The sequence below is a fragment of the Pleurodeles waltl genome, chromosome 9 (assembly GCF_031143425.1).
Source record: "Pleurodeles waltl isolate 20211129_DDA chromosome 9, aPleWal1.hap1.20221129, whole genome shotgun sequence".
Taxonomy (NCBI): Eukaryota; Metazoa; Chordata; class Amphibia; order Caudata; family Salamandridae; genus Pleurodeles; species Pleurodeles waltl.
Window position 1 is genome coordinate 233,041,551 of NC_090448.1, and position 22,975 is coordinate 233,064,525.

Sequence of the window (22,975 nt, forward strand, 5' to 3'; positions counted from 1 at the left end):
ACAATGTATATAATGTAACGTACAAAATTGGCGTGCAGCCATGAGGCCATATATATAGTTATACAAAGATATAAAAAAACAAATGTATTACAAATAGAAAATGAGAGAGATTAGACAGTAATAATTCATAAAGAGTGAAATTGATCAAGTCTATGATGGTCATAGTCATATGAACATACATCTATGTAAACAACATGTCCAACATGAAAAGTACAGTAACAGGATTTTTCTCAGAGTAGCCAACCACACTAACGCACAAAGAAGTATACCTAGTACAAACAGGGAGACTACTATATGGGATATAGTTCTTCTTTTAGCAAGACTAAGAACAACCTAGACAAAATTAATAGTTACATCAAAACAGAAAGGGCACCACAATAAGAGGGACAGTAATGCATAAAGTAGCTACGTATTCAATGAGGACCGGGCTAGTTAAGAAAAAGATGCAATTCCCGGTCCTAATTGACCTGATTTATTAGACTTTTGCATTGTAGACATGTTAGCCTACAATGTAGTTTCCATATGACTCACCCTGGAATTTGCATCGCAAAAGCATAAAAACCCATATGACTCACCCTGGAATTTGCATCACAAAAGCATAAATACCCAATCTTTTCCAAGAAATATAAAAAAAAACTATAAAATTGTCATTCAATGACAGTCCTAAGCACTAAGCTATAAAATACACTTGATAAGAGGATTCCCCAAATACCCTCTTGGAAACATCACTTTAATAGCAGACAAATGTATGGATCACCACTCTGGTAAAGCTAGTTGTCAGCAGAAGCTCTGCTAACCTATATTAGGAACATTTTGTAAGTAGTCAACTATGACTCATCTGCAATTCACAAAGCCAGAAATGTCTAAGACACAAAGGGCCTCATTACAAGTTCAGTGGATGGGAAGACCCGTCCACCGAACTTCTGACGGGGAGGTTGCCGCCTTAGTGGTGGCCTTCCCGCCTGCCCTATTACGACTTTCCAACTGGGCTGATGGGCGGAAACCAAGGTGTCCACCCGTCAGCCCAGCGGGAAAGTGGCAGCAGCATTGTCGCCAGCTCATAATCGAGCCGGGGCAATGCTGCTGCCCGCAGGGGGCACCAGTAGACAGCGCACATTATGAGGGTGCTAGGCAGGGGGACCTCTGCACTGCCCATGCCATGGGCATTGAAGGGCCCCCGCATTCCTCTGCACCGGTTCTCCGCCAGTCTTTTCATGGTGGTTAAACCGCCATGAAAAGGCTGGCAGAGAACCAGGATGTAATCGGCAGGGTGGCTCTGTCTTCAGCGCCACCCTGGCTGATTACAACCTGCACCACCATCAGCCCGTCTGGAACATTGTTCCCATTGGAGGCGGTGGTCATTTGGCGCTCTGACTACCAAACTCTTAATTTGATGGTGGGACCGCCAAACCGGCAGCGGACATAACCGCCACTGCAGTAACGAGGCCTAAAGATCTCATCTACAAATTCTATCAAACAATACAATACAATTTACTTTCTCAGGACTGCGCAAAATATCTGCAATTTTAGCAGTCGTGATACCTAACTGTGTAAGAGTAGTCATTTCCATGGGAATCCAGTGCTATGTTTAAGGAAAGGCAATGCAAATTAAGGGAATACTTTCCATAAATATCTGTTCGAGTGATTCAGGTTTGACTGGCTAGAAAGAGAGCTAGTTTTTGCATGTAACTGCTTTCCCCTCTAATTGTAGTTGCTTTAATTGTAATACAAAGGGTTTCCATATGTAGAATTAAGAAACACAGTTGACTTCGGCAATGTATGTGAATGTTGGTATGTGGATGTTAAAGTTTTCTTCTGCATTCTGAGGATTTTGTGAATCAGGACATCTGCTGTAAATCTTTTCAATATGCAGAGGTTTGATATCCTTCCAAAATTTCACAGCTTTCTTTGTAATTTGGACCAAAATCAAAATTGAATATGTGAATGACAAAGGGGTCACTGTAAAACCAAATACTCAATCACAGAACCTCAAAACAGTAAGCATGCATCATAAAAGCAAACATTCAAACACAAATAAGAAACAACTCTTTATAAAACTTCTGATGGAAAATATAAAACACACATACAACAGCACAGCTATTTCTCATTACTATTCTACGTATCAATATTTTAAACATGTTTGTCACTTGACATATTAAAATATTTTCAATGTTCTAAAGAACAGAAAATATAGTTGCAACAGAAGCCAAATATCTTTTATTTATCTTTTTATTTCAAGCATTGAGCAACATTTCGATCAAATCAGATCTTTCTCTTCCATATCTCTGTATACTGTTTTTCTGTGTAAAAATATAAATACACTGCAAAGTTGTTAAGAATTATACAGGCCAGGAAAGGCACCTCCTATACAGTGCAAATCAAAACGTTAAATTAATAAAAACACATGGGAAGCTTAAACTCAAGCTATTTTACCGAAAGCAGAAGTGTGTTGCACAGGCATATTTAGCATACTCGAATAAGTAGGTTTTAAGACTTAGGGGGTCATTCCGACCCTGGCGGTAAAAACCGCCAGGGCCGGGGACCGCGGGAGCACCACCAACAGGCTGGCGGTGCTCCCTTGGGCATTCTGACCGCGGCGGTACAGCCGCGGTCAGAAACGGAAAACCGGTGGTGTACCGACGGTTTTCCGCTGCCCTGGTGAATCCAAGCTGCGCCGCCATGGGGATTCCGACCCCCATACCGCCATCCTGTTCCTGGCGGTTTTGGCCGCCAGGCACAGGATGGCGGTATGGGGTGTCGTGGGGCCCCTGGGGGCCCCTGCAGTGCCCATGCCAACGGCATGGGCACTGCAGGGGCCCCCGTAACAGGGCCCCACCAAGATTTTCAGTGTCTGCCATGCAGACACTGAAAATCGCGACGGGTGCAACTGCACCCGTCGCACCCCTTCCACTCCGCCGGCTCCATTCGGAGCCGGCATCCTCATGGAAGGGTGTTTCCCGCTGGGCTGGCGGGTGGACTTCTGGCGGTTGCCCACCAGCCCAGCGGGAAACCCAGAATAGCCGTGGCGGTTCCAGCCAGGCTGGCGGCTTCCGCCGCCGGCCGGGGTCAGAATGACCCCCTTAATGTTTAAGACTTAAGCTTTTAGACTTAAGGTTTAAGACATAATAAATGCAGCAGCATTATTTCAATTTTCACACACATTTCATTAGTTTAACAAGATAAATATGTTAAACTATCAGCTAAATCATACAATACATTATGCTCCATTAAACAGTCCTCTGGAAAATCTAAGAAAAAACATTTAATACTAATTTAGTGTCTTATTATCATTCACTATCTAAAATAGTTTTTTAGCAAAGGTTAACAGCAGATATTTATTAATCACAAATTGCACATTTAATCCCATAGATCATCTAAAGATAAGCCTTAAATGTCTAAGAAATACTACGTCTATTCAAAGTGCATTTTTAAACATTTTATTTAGTCACCATCAAATATATATTGTATATACCTGAACATTGCTCTTAAGGTTTTAACTAAGCAAATCATATATTTTGTTTTAGTAATTACATAGACAATGTGAAGAAAACATTGAAAATTGTCCATACTGAGCACTAGTGTCATCCTCCTCTACTAAATACTGTGCAGTAAGTGATATCATATTGCTGTATGACATATATTTATTTGCTTTAAATTGCAGCAACATGCCATCCTTGGGCCATTTTAGAACATTAAATTAGTTACAATAACAAAGAAACGTGTTAACAATTACATTTATGTTTTTACAATAACTCATACAAGATTAAATAGAAATGAGGACCAGATTGCAGGGGAAAACACAGAGATATAAAAAGAGGAAATTACACTTTCTGTTAATAAGATGATAATAAATAATTACAAATCGGTTATGTTAGTACATTCTACGTAGAATAAATATGTACATCTGTGTAACGTTATATAAACCTGAAAAAAACCCTCAATTATATGCCTAAAATATGCCTAAACAATTGCAGGTCACACAAGAAGGAAGATTATGCCGTAACAAAGGCTAAAGTTATAAAGGAATGTGGTTAACAGATTTAAGTTTCCACACATTGTGATAACCTGAAAGATATAACAATGTTCATGATGGTATTTACAAAGCTGTATTTTTTTCATGGTGCAATTACTTTTAAGACACAGGGATAATGTGTCTCGTATTGCTTATGCATATTGTTTTAAATGGAAGTAAAATATTTAGCATCATCTTCTGTTGAACAACCGCATGGCAAGCACAGTAATTCATGTAAAGTAAGCTAGCAGAATGGTTAAGCCATTCATAGACAACCGTCCGAATGGCAGGAGACATGGTGTTTTAAAATATCAGCATAAGAAATAGATTTTTTTTTAAACTACATGCCCCTATATGTAATTTGTTTTATACTGAGTAGAGGAGATAGCCCATGGAGGTTAATAGGCAGTATCCAAAACTGAGCACCGTCTGGATCTTAGTATTTGGATTTGTCTCTTCACTGACTTTTATTTCGAACCCTTGGAACATATCTAACAGTTGCAATGGTCTAGAGATATTCAGACAGTCAAGGCCATAGGAACCACAATCCACTTTAGTTTGGGAGAGAAGATGGAGGCAATTAATGCTATTAAGCCAGGTAAAGCCGCGGGTTTGGATATGATCCTGGGAGATCTATTTAGACATAGTATAGAATTATGGGCTCCGTATATAAATCTAATTAGTAAGACGGTTGCATCAGAAGCCCCAGCCCCCAAAACGTGGAAAGGGGCAGAAATTGCCCCAATCTATAACAAAGGGAGTAGGCCGGAACCCAGCAATTATAGGCTGATTAGCCTCATAGACGTACTGCCAAAAATGTACGCTAGGCAGGTCATAAGTAAAATACCTGACTGGATGGAGAAGAGTAATATTTTAACATCTTATCAGGCAGGCGTTAGGCCCTTAACAAGTACAAGTGACCAGGTCTTTAGGCTCCTATGCATTGTATGGAAATATACTAGATTGAAGTGAAGCCATCTATATATATTGCATTTATAGATCTATGCGCGGTCTTTAATTTGGCTCCTATAGACCTTTTATGGGCCTCATTGAAAACCCAAGGTACTCCAGAGGATCTTTTAATCCAGTTAATTAGGCTGCATGAAGGTAATTACACTAAAGTCCAATGGGGTCTGCATGGTAAATTAACAGAGGCCACCCCTATCAATAGCAGAGTAAGGCAGGGGTGTGTGTTCGCAGCAACCTTATTCTCACTTTATAGAATGATGTAGTAGACCATCTTAAGCAATATGCCCAGGATTCCCCGAAGTTGTGTGGGGACTTTGTCTCTGCACTACTTTTTGCAGATTACACCATCTTAATGCCACAGACCCTAACGGGCTTGTAAAGTTTGCTAAAAGGCTTTAATGCATATTGTGTTGGGAAAACCTGTCCGCCGAACTTCTGACGGGGACGTTGCCACCTTACTGGCAACCTACCCGCTTGCCCCATTATGGCTTTCCCGCTGGGCTGATGGCCAGAAACCAAAGGTGCTGGGCAGGCAGACTCCTACACTGCCCATGCCATGGGTATGGGCAGTGCAGGGGCCCCCCTGTGACCCATTGCACTTGTTCTCTGCCAGCCTTTTCATGGCGGTGAAACTCCCATGAAGTGGCTGGCAGAAACCATGTTGTAATCAGCAGGGCAGTGCTGAGTTCAGCACTGCCCTGCTGATTCCAAACTGCACCGCCATAAGCCCATCAGGAACATTGCTCCCAGCGGAGATGGCAGTCATTTGGCCGTCCGACCGACAAACTCTTAATTTGGCGGTCATGACCGCCACTGCGAGTCTGGCAGTCTCTTATCTGCCAAACTCATAATGAGGCCCTAAATATGTGGATATTAGACCCCACAGATCTTTCAAGAAAAATCTTGTGATACAAGATCAAAAGCTTGAATGTGTGTCCCATTTTAATTATTTAGGCATGAAACTGGACTCCAAATTATCCTGGTGCCCCCATGTGAACAAAGCAAAAGCAGTACTTCTTCATAGCTCAGTAGCTGTTAGTAATAAACATTAAGGAAGAACACCAAAAACAGTGTCTCTGGCTCTTGATGTCTTTATATGCAAGGCCCAAGCTGCTGTACTATATGTGGCAGAGCTTTGGGGAATAACCAATATGAAATAACTAACACTAAGCAAAAATAGTTTCATGAGGGGAATACTGGGTCTCTCTGCTTCTACATCATTGATCCTAATGTACCACAACCTGAACATTAAACAAATTGAGCACATAGCAGTCCTGAGATTAATGCTTTACTGGATTAAATTATAGACAACCTATGAGTTAGCCCATGATAGAAAACCCCTAATGGAGCTGATAGAGCTCGATAAAATTGTAACATTCCCTTGGTTCTGCCATGTTGGGCATGGTTTGATAAACTTAGCTTGAACTCATTTTGGAGTGAACCAAATGCATTAACAGTACACTCAAAGGAATGTCTTTGAAATTTTAATTGTGTTTTTGTACTAGGTGGAATGGGTCGAGATTTCTAGACTCCTACTACGTTCATATGAAATAATTGTTAGTAGGTTTACTGTAATTTCATGATTGGATTACTTTTTAAATATGTGATTGCTTGTGCAACTCTAATACGCTTTAACCAAAATGACATGTATTATGCTTTTAATTTGTTTAACCAAAATAAAAAGCTATTGATTGATTCAGTAGAGGGGGTAGGAAAAATGAAGCCACTCAAGGACATGCATATTGTATGCTCTGAAATATCCAATTCTGCAGACTCTGAGAGGAATAAAACAGATTGATACTTTACATGAAGGTCAAATGAGTGATATTAATGTAAAGAATGGCTCTATCCAATTTGGTTATTTTTTAGGAAGCTGTTGCTTGTATGAACAAAATTCAAATCACATTGTTTCTAGGCAGTAATGAGCATCTTTCATTCTTGTTAGTAAAGTAAATGGTTTGGAAAACAAATGAAAAATATGCAATAAGGATATTTACAACATGGAATTAATCAACACATCCGTATACTGAAGGCAGTGACACTGTGAGTACTGATAATGAATTGCAAACCATATGTTAATAGACCAGAATTTTTTTACAGTATTAATAAAACAGTATATAGTGCACAATCAAATTACAAGTTTAGCTCATCGCAAGGTAAGACGCCTATGTGATGGGAATGTTATCAAAATGACAGAAATTTAAACATGATTCACACTTTAATACAGATTTTTTAAATCTCTATGTAGGTTAAACACAAAACTAAAGTGCAGTACATTGTGGTTAAAAACATTGTGTTCCTTTTTTAAAAAAATTATTATTTATTAAATCAGTTCAAAATATTTAACAATTACAGAACAACAAAAGCTTCATAATGATGGTCATGTGACACAGACAGAGGACTACTAACTTTATTAAAGTTCTGCCTTCTGAATGAGGAATAGAAAAGCAAACTTCAAACTCTTACAGTATTACAAATGCTTCTGTTTCACTTCCTTAAAGGACTGGACTGAGTGCATAAAGTGCGTAATAGATCAACACAATTATTGGCTGATAGAATACCATCTGAGGAGTTAAAGTAGAGCATTTCTTTAGTTGATCCTTACCTACAGCAGCAAAAGCATATCAAATTACTTTGGTTTCCACACATCAAATGTGAGACCTTGGGCTGATGCAGTGTTCTGTTTCTACATAAGAAAGATATAGAGAGGGATGCTGATCCGTTACCATTCATCTGATAATGAGTACTGGACCCCTCAAAGGTACCAGTGGTGCCCCCGGTATTCTGATTAGAAATGTTGAATGGCTTGCTTGTGCTTGGAAGCTTTGGAGTGAACTTCTGAGGGATTCCTTTCTGAAAAGGAACACTCCTCATACTCATGGCTTTGACACCATTCCTCTCTCCTCTGACCTAACATGGTCAAGAATCAAGTGGAATGCAATAAAATAAATGAGGGAGAATCTTTCTGAACGTGGTGTAGCTACTGATGTGGTTGCTGCAGTGACAGATATTGAATTTGAGCACAGTCTGAAGGAGGCACCTTGTACTGTCCTTGGGTGACCCTAGATTGTTGCATTTTCTTGTATCCCAATTGCTGCTGGCCAAGGCACGCTCCCATATATTTGTGGTCCAGAATCCGGCTGCACACTGCACAGTCATATAACTATCTGAGGCACACAAGCACTAATTGCTATTATCATGAAGCACCACTGATCATACTGTTTCTTATTAAAAGCAATCTTCTTGCATTTTGGGGTTTTTGTTGGGGGTTGACAAGTTCTATGAGTCAGATATTACATTGGGACTGAAGTTCTAGAACTATTTTAGTGGAAATAAAACTACTAGTTTCTGCTTTTACTCTCCTCAGTCTGGAGCCAGGTATGCTGACATCCCCCAATTAAGCCGATTCACATCATGAAAATAATTGATCTTTGCCCAAGGTATTTACCTACCTTTTGAGACTAATGTCTGTTGTCATCGTTTTTGTGTAACTGATGATTATGTATGCAAGACAGAAAATGGGGCTGACATAGAGATGCACGCAGAAACTGTGTCAGGGACAGAAAGAATGGTAGACTGACATTTATGCAATTTCCAAAAATTCCGATTAAACATTAGAACATATTATCACTGACACTTGCACCTTTTGTGAAAAATGTTTTTCGTTTGGAAATGCCTGATACTCAGATATCCAATTGAAGTGTACATTTTACTGCATACATTTGAACTATATAGGTGCCCAGTTCAATGAAGACAGATGGTGCTGTGCATAATATGGGCTCTAATGTATCTGGTAATATAAAGGTCTAGTTAGTACATGTATGTAGTGCCTTTTCTGTCTGTAAGATTCCACTTATGTGGTCACTGAGAGATTTGAGAGAGAGTTGTTCACTGGGATTCAACACATGTATTCAGAAGCACAATTAGATCTGCATTTATCAGTAACCCATCAAAATCTAACAACATGTAAACACAATGGATGACAAGGTTGTTAATAGGGTATCTTTCTATTGTCTGGAAATAAAGGGAATGAGAAAATGGTAGCTCATTTCAAGGTGCTGGGTGCCCCTTTCAGAAAGAGTAATACATGGTGTATATAAGCAGCTTAGTGTTAAAGCATCCTCTAAGATGGCATCAACCTAAATCACAACTCAAGCTCGAGTGCCAAGACACCATTTTACTTTGAGCTGTATTCCTCAGGAGAGCAATGGCCTGGATTCAGCTAGATATCTGTATGCATCTTTGTGTAATTGTCTGCTTTGACACAGGTTATTAATGGCCCAGTATTTAAAACTAAAATAGTGTTAGGATCGAGGTATGCCCTAAAGAAGTGATTATTAGGAGGCACAAAAACTCACTCCTTCTGTTTATTTTCACAGGAATCAACCAAGAATGTAATAGGGGCTGATTCAGACAGAGAATGAAAAGTGTTTCACTACCTGATTTTAACAGGTGAATTATATATAGGCTAACATACCCTCTGCTGCACTTTAAAGACATTGGAAGATACTGAGGAGTTCTGTGACCATACAGATTTATTTTATAAAGTCATGGAACTATTAGGTGACTTGTCATATCTTTGGAATGTACGGCTGGGGGCACTTTATTCCCTTTAATATATGGTCACATAATCACCCTTCCCGCAAAGTGCTGAAATTCTTGGTTTGTTTCTCATTCATATGAAAGAGGTGGGATGTTTTCAAACATAAAGAATAAAAGTAGAATCTCTAGTGAAAAATTAAGTAAACCGACAAGCAGTTGTAGACTTGTTGCAAAAAGTCATTAAACTCGGTTTAATGCAAGCCAGTTTAAGAAAATTTGTAGCTGTGTGTATCTCCTATATTTAGCTAAAGCTTGCAAAAATGAACACATTGCCATAAATATTTCCTCATTGATTATAACTGTTCATCTAGAAAAAAAACAGCAGAAGAAAGAAAAGACAGGTTACCTTTTTTTTTTTTAAGTGAATGTTAATTATATTCTGTGACCTGTCTTTCACCCTAGCTGCTGGCTCTGATAGCTGGCATTGTGACCTCAGGACTCAACTGTAATATAATATTACAATGGAGCAGTTACATCATTTCTTTATTACAGGCAGTGAGACGTCACAAGTTGCCTATAGGAAGGAAAGGCTGGCCTTTATACAGGAGTTACGGGCACCCATGTTTTATAGTACTAGTAAGAATAAGGCCAGATTAATTTAGGATTGTAACTAAGAGCCCTGATATAGTTTGATAAACAAGGCAGGAAAGTGAAGAAAGAAGAAGCTTTGTCAAAATCAGAGACTGGAATGAAGAAGAAGAATGTAGGACTAAGTGACAGCTGTGATTAAAACATTATAAAGCAAAAGCAAACTGTTTCCAATACGCTACATTGCCAAATTATCAGAAAAAGGAGAATAAAAGACTGTGCCCTGAATAAAGCCTGTGGCTAACCGCAATCCCTACAAAAGCTAAATCCAAAGTGATAAGAATTGTGTTTTATGGTGCATGCTAAAGAAAAATCCTTTTTTTTAGTTGAAAGAAATATATTTTGTTGTATCCTATTTTTAATACTAATAATTTAATAATTGCAAATATAGAGAGGAATACTTCTTTCTCTAAGAAGATAAAAGGGGGACTTTATCGTAATCTATTCCATTAAAAATACAAGAATTTACTTAATATTCATCAATAGCATAGGCTAATAATGGATTTAATTTTCCGAGGAACATAGGGGTTAATTATGAGTTTGGCGGTCCCACCATGGGACCGCCAAACTCACGGGGAGGACACACCGCCATGGCAGTGACATCCCCCCTGAGCGTATTACAATGTTCCCGCCAGGCTGACCAGCAGGAACACTGTAATATGTATTCCCCCGGGGCTGACAGGAAGGAACAGTGCTAGAATATTGGCCTCGGCTCCTTTTAATTAGCAGAGGCCAATATCCTAGCACTCCAGCACCCTCGGAATGTGCACTGTCTGCATTCCGAAGGTGTGAGCAGGGGAGCCCCGGCACTGGCTTTCCAGCAACCTTTTCATGGTTGGGTCCCTGCCATGAAAAGGCTGGTGGAAAGTGGGATTGTAATCAGCCAGGTGGCGCCACCAAGGATGATTTCAGGCCCGACCACAGTCACTGTGTTGAGATCTATGATGTTGGCAGGGACGGTGGTCTTCAGTCAGGTCTGCAAAAGCTGTAATTGGGCCTTCAGACCACCACACTCGTAATGAGGCCCATTGTCATGGAATTTAAAGGAGTGGTTGGCGGCATATTGCAATTTGTAGCACATATATAATTGTTTCTTGAAGACGAATTTAGCCATCCGAAACACGAGGTTTAACATTATAAATTTTAACATTTAAATATGGGAACCCCGTCGCAAGGCATGAACAAGGTTTTACAATGGCTTCAAAGCAATTGATGTTTAAGTATGCACAGCATGGAATTTACCTTCTGTAAAATGCAGATTTTTTTTGCAACTTGACAACATATTGTCAGATTCGAGGATTATGCAATTTTTCAGCCACAAATACAGCAATCTTTGCGCAGCAGTGCATTTCAGCATCATTATATTAATGAAGATATGCACTGTAAAATTTACGAACGACTTTTAGTTTATATTTTTGTCTATTTTTGCAAAAGCCTCATGTTTCAAAGTCAAACTACATGAACGTTACACGAACCAAATAAAAAAAATACATTTCATGTAAGAAAACAGATAACAAACATTTAATTTCTACTTTTTTATTTCTACATTATGTCGATTGTTGGTATATGCTTTAAAATACATGTTTAGTTCAGTTAAAGTTTTGCCAAACTCTTTTCATTATCCTTAATTATGCCTGCCCCATCTTCTGATGAACTTTCATCATAGTTTAAGAGAAGCACATCCCTACTTTCGAAAACCTCATTTGTGGCACGTTAATCCTAAAACTCTGTTTTCCTATTCACAGACTGTACTAGTATTAATAGTTGAGTCCAAGACCAAATGCAAACTCGACCACAATTTGTAAATTCCATTCTACCAAATTCCTGGACGCATTTACATTTTATCCTTAGACATATATAAATCACGGTCTTCGGAATAAATGAATGGGACAGACTGATGGACTATGATTTCGATTTTGCAGTCATATTTTTATGGGGAGAAGGAAACATTTTTCTCCAACTTTTTATGCCAACTACATTTTAGAGTCATTCCGTGAAAAGGTCACACTTATAAGGCATGTATTGTGGCTCTATGATTACAAAAATGACTACTGTGGTAGGTTTGAAAGAAAGCTTGAAAATTATAGTGTTAGTATTATACAAGTACTGCACTATTAAACTTTCAGTGTTTTGCATTTAACATATACAATGCAAAACAACAAATTTACCCTGCTTTAAAGAGGCACGAAATCCTTTAACAAGGTTCAGGCTACCAATTTAGGTATGTTTAAAGAGTATTCGCTGTTGTGTCCAATTTATCGTATACTACTTATGAATGACCTTGTTATTTATAAATAATTTTCATCATATCGAGTCCAAGTTGTCCTTGTCAAAGTTCAGCTCTTGGTCGTGTTCCCTATTCTAATAAAACTTTCACTTCAGAAGAAAAACATTATTTACTTTATGTACCTAACAATAACTCTCCCCATGTCCATCACAGTAAAGAAGGCGTCATAGAGGACATCTTCCTTTTCTACAAGGCAAAAGACAAAGTTCGAAACAAGCTTCCAGCAGGAGAGGGAAACCTAAAACCCTGTCGAAGAAGACTTGGACTCAACGTAATGAGGATTACCGGTAAGTAGCTGGGTCATTACTTCTTCGTCAGTCCCCCCTTGTCCAACTCCTAGCCAACTGAGACTATACCCAAGCTTTATAAAGGTGCTTGTCGTAAGGATTTTGAAACAACATATTAGATAAACCAGCTTTGTATGAAAAGCAAAATATTTAATAAACTGAAAAATCTCCTTATGAGGTAACCACACTCAGAACATGTAAATCGATGTCAGCCTATAAAGCACACTCAACACGCAAATGATAATGAGATGTGACAGTGTACAAAGAGGACCAAGTGGCTGTGCAATAGATGTATTTGAGAGTACCCCCCCTAAAGGAAGCCAATAAATTGGACATTTCACTTGTCAAACAACTATGTAATATATTTGGCACAGGGATTACCCTAGTTTTGCTAGGGGTAAAAAAAGAAGGACATCTGCCTTGGTCCAAAAAACTGAAAATAGATTTTTGATTGGACGCAATGCTATTTACATAAGTGGATAAAGTTCTATTGGCATTAAAGAGATATGAACTCCACTTCTCTGGTGATAGTTCAGAACATTATACTGGAAAACCATGACCTGTGACAAATGGAAGGCAGAAGGATCTTCTGCAAGAAAATGTGAGAAGAGCGAAGGACCACTGAATCCTAGAAAAAAAGCTCTTCACAAAGTAATGCACCCAGTTCACCAACCTTTCATCCTGAAAAGAGTGACATAGGAATAACTTAGTTGATAAGAAATGTAAGTCAATAGACACTAAGTGGCTCAAAGGGAGGATCTCAGAGGGATTGTAATACTAGAACTAAATCCCAGTAGGGAACAGGTGAATGGCCCACTGGTATCTTTAAGAAAACAACTTGGAGAAGTTAACAGTAAAGTTAGAGATAGAAGATAACCCTTCTCCTCTGAAAGTCCTAAAAACTGCTACCCATTGGATCGTCAAGATAGAGATTGCCCTTCCTAATAGGAAGCCATTATAGAGAAAATGCAGTATTGTTATTGGTTTATTTGAGTTAGGATTAAGATATTGGTGGGGACACCAGGCCACAAACGTCTTCCAATACCTATGATAGACCTTAAAGTTTGCGGGTCAGTGATACTGTTAGATTACTAATGCTATAGTGTTAGAATACCCCGGTATCTCTAAAACAAGTCTCTCAAGTTCCAGACCAGCAACCTGTGGGATGATAAGGGAAGGGTTTCAATCTGAAGGTGAAAGTAATTCAGTGGGAAAATCCACAGACTCAAGATTGCCAGAAGAAGTAATATCAGAGGCAAATGATGTCTGTTCCAATAAGGCAACATAAGTAGTGTAGGACTCTCTTCATCTACATTCTTTCTCAGGGCTGTCCTCAGAGGGTTGGCAAGCCCATTCTGCCTCCCCAGAAGATAAACTACTGTCTTGTGAAGAAGAGACAGGGCTCCATCCATCCGAATATGTCCCAAGTCAGTAACACTCAGGCTGGGGATTTTAGGCTGTCCCACCAATTGATATAAGAGAGAGCAACTTGATTGTCTGTCAGAATTCGACTGAACCGTCCCTGAATCTGAAAGTAGAGAACGTATAAACAAATGACACCCAGTGACACCCAAATCACACTGAAAGACATTTTCTCACTCTCAGGGCCCAAAGACCCTGCATGAACTGCACCCCAGGATTCCTCCCCAACCTTGAAATGTGGCATATGTTGTGTCATCACCAGCGATGGAAGTGAGAGCAATGTGCTTCTGCTCAGACTCTCTGGGCGAAGCCACCAGTTCAACTCCTGCCAAATGGCTTTCTGACAAAGAGGGCAACATGGAAAAGTGGTTCTTCCAAAGAAATAAGATAGTTGTTCTGAGACGTGAATCTCATCATTTTGGCCAACCACTTGAAGAACGCATGCATGAGATATTGTCTGGATCCAGGTTGAAACACATCTCTTTAGCAGATCACCCACAGGACCTTCCTCTGAACTCTCCAGTCATCGATAGAACGATTTTGACAATGAAGGACAATGAAGGAGCAGTTATGGCAGAGTCATGCTTTTCTCCATGTGGGAAAGGACTGGCCTTGAGTTCTCACAGATGTCAATGGGCCAAAAAATCTACTGAAGCCACTGCCTCTCTTGAATGATTGCCTACTAGGGTCATTAGTTTATTATTCTCAGATACATTTAATCATCTCCTCCAGTTGTGGTGGAATACGAAGAAAGGGAAGACATATTTGCAGGGATTTTTCTTAAGTGCCCGCTCGGCAGAAATGCCTCCACAAAAGTGTATAGGTAGCTACTGCTGAACCTGTTACTGCCACTTCTACACATGACTATTCAAAGCTTTCATTTGATAAAAATGTTACTTTTTGTTACATGATGGAAAGACTAGACATACAATCCTACCCTTAATGTACTCTGCTATAACCTGAACGTCTTTGATAAGAGACTGCACAAAATAAGTGGCATAGGTGTGGCAAGAGATAAAAACTATTCAATTCAGGAGAGGGTCTCATTAGTGCCACCTCCACCTTCTTAGTAACTAAATCAGAAGTCAAACCCTTTGAGATTATAGAGTTTTGGAAAGATAACCCCACCATCAGAAATTCCACTTTAAATATGGGAGGGATTCCTCTTTGAAGCCATGTAAAGTATATATTTTTTAAAGGATCTTGTCTTTTCCTCCTTCTTCCAATCCTAGGACAATATGTTCTTAGTTGAATTGCAAATAGGCAATTGCTCAGGCTCCTTGCACTGATAATGTTGGAAGAAATCTTCATCCACTTCCTCGGGGACTGGGAAGGACAGTTAAATTGTGTGTGAACCGAAACCTTGGGTGCAAAAAGATCCTATTTTGTAACAGCAACTTCTTTATTTAACATTTCTTGTACCTTGGATACTGAGGGAAAATTTGAAGGACTTAAATAATATCTTCCCATTTCTACTCGAGCAGGGATTTCTTCTGAAGTTTCAAAAACTCTGCACGTGGCAGAGCTCTTTTTAGTCTTCATTCTCAGGTAGGATGCTGACTTATTGTCAATGCAGAAGAAACGTCCTGCTTTAGTCTATTTCTTTAGTAGCCAAAGATCGAAGCCCTGTATTCCGGCTACACACTGCCCTGATAGAGCCACACGGAAACCAATAAACAGGGACTGTAGGGAACCTCACACACACTCAACTCTGCTTTGAAAGTAAATGAGGCATGGAACAGTATGGACTATAAGGAAAAGAGACGGCTATAGCATGACTATTTCCTCTCACTAACAACAGTCACATCAGACATTGGATCAAGCCTGGCCGCTGCTTAACCACTGTAATTCTCATTAATAAGACCACTAGACTGAAACTTATACACCATACTACGATGATTTGGGGCTGCTACAGCAGGGCCCCGCCCTGACAGTTGTTGTGTAGGACCCCAGCCTCAGAGTGTTCCATCAAAACAAACAAAAATGAGACCACCAGAACAGGTGTAAAAGCCAACAATGAAAATACAATAATAAAAGCAATTCTACTTACAGGGTCGGCAGCAAACCTGACCATGCAAAAAACAGTAAAATAGGAAGATGTCCTGTATGAGTTTCTTTTTTTCCAGTACAAAAGTGCCATAGTTATTGCTAGGAACCTCAATTAAATAATGTTTTTCATCTAAAGTGAAAGTTTTATGAGGGTAGAGAAATCTTCCTGTGATCGAGGGAGGAACCTCAATGATTAAGGACTGTTATGAGGACGAGGGATAAGGTATTAATGCTCATTCTCACTTTGCTGTAAAGTTTGTTAATCAATATTGTGAGATTAAAAATTGTACACTGACAAAATTAAATATATTTGTTAAAGAAATACTAAAATATAGCAATTTGTTCAAGGAGGACAGTAGGTGAATTAATAGTAGCCATTTTGAAATGCCACGTTTTATGTTTGCACGTCAAAATGTAACATTATAAGCAACATTTAATTATAAGATTTGATAGATGCCATGATTTTCCCTGGAAAACAATAAATAACACTGACACCAATTATATCAGCACAAGCGAAGAGAGCAGTTAATGAAATTGTGCTAAAAGCTGAGAAAATAAAATGTAATGAGGAAGTGCAGACAAAGAAATGGAAGAAATACAAAACTATTTTACCGAGCCAGTGGTTAGGTTGTATAGTAGGTTTTGCACTGTTTCCAAAAAAAGAACAGGGGCGTTGGTTGGGAAAAACCCTAGGATCCCATCCTCTTTCCAGCTCATCAAATAACTTTCCATTTTTCTACCATCAAAAATATTACTTGAAAATAAAAATCCACTTTTCAGATACAGTTATGAATCGCAAATAACAATGAAAATATAACATTATCATGCTCATGGCACATTGGGAATAACACAAAGGTACAGAAGTTCCTAGCAACATCTCAGAATTGAGCTAAATTACAGTGAAGCTATTTCCTTAAGTACATGAAAAATATGTTGATTCATTTACCGTAGATGAAGCAATATGAAATGTGATTCAGTTTCATTTAGTTGATTATTATAACTTAAATTTTATTAAAATTATTTACACAAACAAAACGTAAGCAATAGATAATTTGTTGATAAAAAAAACTAACGGGCGAATTTGTAGACTATTAACTGCAAGTGTATTTTGTAGCTTTACCAGCAGCAGCAAATGTAAAAATAAGTACCCAGTTGAAACCTACCCAGTAAGGATATATCGCAAATCTGCTAATGTATGTTGTATAGTTGGCATACACTGCAAGCGGCCAAGGACATATCACTGAAGTAAAACTACAACCGTAGAACCCATGAAAACTGATCTGTGTGCTGAATACTAAATTGGGAAAAGTTGTATGTGCTAGATACGTTGGGCTTGATCCACAAACTATTATTAACTCATAGGTTCCAACTTTGTGGGAGTGTCTAAATAATTTGCATGTCCTCCCCGTCCTCTTTCTCATCACTACCTCTGCTGCTTTCCTGCACTTATTTCAATGGAAAGGTCCACTAAACAGACCATCTTGGTTGTGTGGTGGACAACTGAGAACAAGAATATTGCATTCCGAATACTGAATACCAATATACTGTGAAATTAAGAAAACATAGGGGAGTACAGACCTCCTATTCATAAACCCACCTTAAAAACACACAATTGCTCAAAGTACACGTATGTTCAAGTTGTAAACCAGCCGTTTTATCCATCTGAGAAAGTGCACATCTGCTCAGAAATTGCTTTTCTTTGAATTTGGAAACAAAGGTTTACAACCGTGGATGAAAACTACAGGCTAACTAAATATCTATGAATTATGCCCTTATTAAATTAATTATATAATGAAGGTTACAAGTGAAAACCTTAATGACACGGGACACATGAAAAAGCTGCCACATTACAGTGACCCACAACAAATTATCCGAACATCCTCGAAAAACATCTTTCTTGTCACTTACATAATTCTAAAGTCTGCTTCTTTTATTATTTAAACAATGTACAGGAAAATTATAGCGCATATACAGTGGTATATACCTCCTTATAATTTATTGTAAATTATGAATGTTTAAAGATTTAAATAGCAAGTTTTTTCTGTAATTCGTGAAATGCAATCGAAAAAGCCAACAACGTGGCATTTTGTTCACATTTCTTATTTTCTCTTATCTTAAGCACAATGTCATCTATAGACACTTTATAGACATATCTATAATAAACATTTGATACCTCAGCAACAACGATGTGATAAAAAGCCCGCTGTCTAAACACAGCTAGCCCGATTCACAAAACTCTTTTCTCCATCTGCCCTAGCTCAGATCTGGAAAAAATGTTTTGGGGTGTATGAGTGAAATGACACAGAGATTTTGTGTGTGAGCAAAAATAGCATGGATGTGCACATATTGACTGCTGTACATGTATCTTGTCCACGTGCAAATATCTGCGTGCTGGGATGTTAGAAGAGGTGCGGCAGATGCAGATTTCTGCACATTGCTGCCTCAAGTAGATGTATAATATGATTCTTGCATGATGTACCGCTCCTTGCCCAGAACAGGTCACAACACCTATGCATTACAGACACTTTACTCCAATGCTCAATAAATACCAGAATAGTGTGGTGCAGATTTGATTCCCATCTCTACGTTAGGGGTGAAACTGTGAATCTAATCACTGATATGTGGAATAGCGATGAGATCCTGCTTAAACTATCACTCCCATATCCCCATGCCCACGCAGCTCATCTAAATCAATGCAGATTAGAGCAGTGGTGCGTGCTTTGTTATGCATTGTCTGTGGACTGAAATCAGCATTTGGGCACGCTGCCCAGACCTCTTCCTGCCTTGCGGTCCCGCTCGTGATCTGAGACCCGCTTGAAAATTTGTTAAGACAAAATGCGAGGGCAGAACTTCGTGAATCGGACCAATAACTTTACATAAGTGCAAGCGTGCACTAACTACAACCTTGCAATCATCTGCTCCAGCTTGGGATTTTGAGCTTCATGGGTTGCACAGTCCTTGTCAATCAGTCCCATACTGTGTAAATGAAGGATGGAGTCGGCAATTATCCGAGCAGTCCGTTTCTGATAGCCGCCGGATGTCACCATTAAGATTGGAATCTTGTGACGTTTAGCTGTCTCGAAAACTATTTCATCCCTTTTGATAATTCCCTGTACATTTTTAGAAAAAAAACACAGAAAACACATTAAAACTCATATTACCTTAGTTTCATTTAACATCCTGCACATTACTTTCTAATGTCTATTTCACAACACATAATTAATGTGATGAAACATCAAAAAGCTACTTATTCAAAACCATGGACACAGTGACACAAGGGTCATTTTGAGTTTGGCATAGCTGTACCCCACTAGGTTATAGATGGCAGAGCCACAGGTGCTCTTCTGTCAGAAAACCATTGTCCCGTGGTAGATCCACAGTAGGGCCAAGAGTTAGTTTACATTGGAATGGCAGTCCTAATTCTAGCAGCCCTTCCGACATACAACATACATTTTTCCTGCACAGGAGCACCACGCCCAGACTGGTGGTCACAAGCAGAACAGATAATCAATGATCCCCAATGCATGGTGTAAACCCTTTTCAAAAGCAAACCCTCACTTTTGGGGATTTCCGCTTGGGTGTTTATTTCTAAAAAGCAAAACAAATATTACCCTCTCACACTTGCTTCATAATGGTTGGGCAAGTGGTAGTAAGAGTCTCAGTAGCGCTGACAGACGCAGTTGCTGCTCAACCAACTATAAATTAGCCCCTCAAGCTGTGAACAGCTGCATTAACATTAAAAGAAAGCAAGCCTTATCATTTGTCACACTTTTTTTAATAAACTGTATATCATTTTAGGGGGTTTATTAACATCAATATTTGATATTTATTTTTAAATGACTTGTACACCATTCTATTCAAACTTGCTTTTTAATTTTCAGAAGAGGTATTGTAACAACTAAAAAGGTAAATTGAAAGGATTTCAAGATGGCTTTGGTGAGCAGGGACTCGTGAGTCAGCGCCCAAGAATACATTGCATTTCAACCTACAGCCAGAGTCTCAGGAGCGGTGCAAGAAAATTAAGATAGGAGAATTCAATTTTTTTCTCTCTAAAGCAACACATTGAAGAACTGTTTCTGCATAGTTACAAAGCCACTCATCAAGAGTGGATGGACACGGCTAGTATTCTAGAGAACAATGCCGCCCTCACTGTTGGACCTGGCCCTGTCTGCAGGGTCACCCCAGATTTTTGACCTCCTTTATCTTCTTAAACCCTTTTTTGTTGGCTTTTAGGACTCTATGCACTTTTCCCTGCTAACTGCTTGTGCTCTCCCTTGAAACATGGTCAAATTGGCCAACACCTGATTGGCACATTTAATTTACTTAAAAGTTCCTAGTATACGGTACTACATGAACCCAGGCTTCATACTCCCATGGCCTGTAAAATAAATGCTACTAGTACTAGTCCTGACAGCAAAAAGAAACCCTGAAGTCATGTTTTCACTGTAAGGCCTTTTCCGCCCATAGACTAACTCTGGGCTACATTATTACACTTAATAATTGCTAACTTCAGATTGAATCAGATAAACATAATTTGTTTCCATTCAAATGAATTGTAATTTAAAATTCTCTTTAATGGAAAAATAAGATTTTAAGTTAGAATTCAGAAAATACCACTTTTAGAAAGTTTATGTTTTTCTCCTCAAACCAACCGTGCTTTCATGCCAGTGTCCTGCGAACGGCTCTGCTGTTGTGAACTGTGGATTGCTTCCGGACAGTGATACAAATGAAGCATAGCTGTGAGGAAGGAGGGGTCTTACTGATGACAGGGTAGGTGAGAAGCTGTCTTCTACCCTGATTACACTTCAAAGGGCCTTGCTTGCAGCACAAACAAAGGAAGCTGAAACCACGCCTGCCCCTGCCTTTGTCACCCTGGACAGTTCGGAGCCAGGACCAGAGGAAGAACTGACCAGAGCCAGTTTTGGGGCAGGCCAGTGAATTCCCCCACTCAAAGGCTTGCACCAGCTATAAAAATTTAACTTTCAGAACCTCTCATCCAAACACTCCTGGAACTGTGGAAGATTCAGTGGAAGGACTCGTGCAAGAAGGACTGTCTTGTTGCTTAAAGAACTGTGCTGCTGTCTAAAGAAGGAAGACTGGCCCTGCTTTTTTCCCAACATCTTTATTGATTTTTTTAGTGTTCACAGTAGCATTAACATGAGAACATATTTTGCTAACAATGGAATGTGCAGAGCACTCGTAGGTAGCATGCAGCTGTAACACTGTGAAAGTACATAACTATGATACAAAAAACAAACAAGATTGGCCCTGCTTGCCTGCCTCCTGGGCTATCCAGAGTGACTCTAAGGGTCAGTTGGCTGAACTCCTGTGTGAGCTCCAGGGACAAAATACGCTTCTATTGGCCACCCTGCAACTGCTCGGGCTCAGAACAAGCTTGCCAGGGCCCTGCTGCTGGCCTCTGTTGCAGTGAGTCCTGACCCTCAAGAGGTGCCCGCCCAGGTCCTGGACCCTTAGTTGCCAAGCTTCAGCAGGACCTACTCTTCACGCAGACAGCGACCACCCATGAGGACCAGCAATGTGAGACTACACTTTGCATCTAAAGTTTCCATCCGTGATGATCAACCAATGCGAAGCTCCAGCAACTCCCAGTTCTTTGTGCTATAGCAACAACTGTATGCAAAGCTCGATCTCCTCCTTGTACCGAAAGCCTCCTCCTCATGGCGCTCTCCAACAAGAACTGAACTCTTCATGTTGCATTTGAGAAGTTACCTCTTCAGCGGAACTAATCTGGTCCATGTATTTCATGCCACTCCATAGGCTCGAACTTGTGACTTTCCCCAGTCTAGCACAACCAGATAACTGCAAATAATGCTTTGTGATTCTTGGTGCTATTTTCACTGAAAAGCTTAAAAATGAGTACCTTTGGTTCTACTGATTGGATTCCTTTTGGTGCAATTTTATTTATCAAGATTTGTTCTATTTTTTAGAATTGGTTTGGGATTTTAATTGTGTCGTGCCTTTATTAAACCATGTGTGCTGCATGAATGCACACTGCCACTAAGTTAAGTCTGACTGTTTTGTGCCAAGCTACAAGAACTTTGAATGCAGGTTAATTCAGTGACTTTTGTGGTTTACCCTGTCAAGGATTGCTTTAACTAATCGAGTGGACATTACAACCCTCTCAACTAGTAACCATATTTCTCATAACAGATCTCATGATATCCATGAAATACATATAAATGGATGTAACACTAAAAGGTGAAAAGGGACAAAGGGCTCAGACAAGTTATACAGGAAACACAGAGGCAACTTAAAAAAACCGAAGGGCATACACAAGTCAATGAGGTGCAACTGAAGAAATACAACAAATGGGAATGGCACAATAACCACCCAGGAAATGGGATTGCAGAGACGAACACTGGAAGATAGGGTAAGGATCCGAACAAACATATCTAGAAGAGACAACTTGCTGCTTCAAAATATAAATGAGGAGGAAAGGAAAGATCATCTCTACAGGATGGTGGAAACACTACTTTGGTCTGTGCTGGTAGGAGAAACTCAATTAGGAAAAGAGTCCACAAGGTGGGGCTGAGGAAAAAAGAAACACATGCCTCTAGAGACATCCTATTAAAACTGCTCTCATAGGCCTTGAAAGAAAAACTGAAAGTGTTGAGAACGTTCAGGGCTAAAAATGACTTTTGAAGTCCAAGGTATGAAAATCCTCACCCTACAGGACCACTCTGAGATGACCTCAAACAGAGAAGGACTATTAAGCAGTTTAGATGATGTGATACAGAA

The 22,975-nt window shown here is 39.5% G+C and overlaps 1 protein-coding gene across 2 annotated transcripts in view; it reads right to left on the minus strand.

Annotated features, from left to right (window-relative positions):
- Nucleotides 1-11,598: 11,598 nt before the first annotated feature.
- The window catches only part of HDAC11 (histone deacetylase 11), a 214,680-nt gene continuing 203,303 nt past the window's right edge, over nt 11,599-22,975 (minus strand). Inside the window, exon 9 of one of the 2 annotated variants that reach the window (XM_069206617.1) lies at nt 11,599-19,326. In XM_069206617.1, the coding sequence (XP_069062718.1) occupies nt 19,114-19,326 (213 nt within the window). In that variant the 3' untranslated portion in view covers nt 11,599-19,113. The remainder of the gene's footprint in view (nt 19,327-22,975) is intronic. The other variant, XM_069206616.1, reaches the window with a different exon arrangement.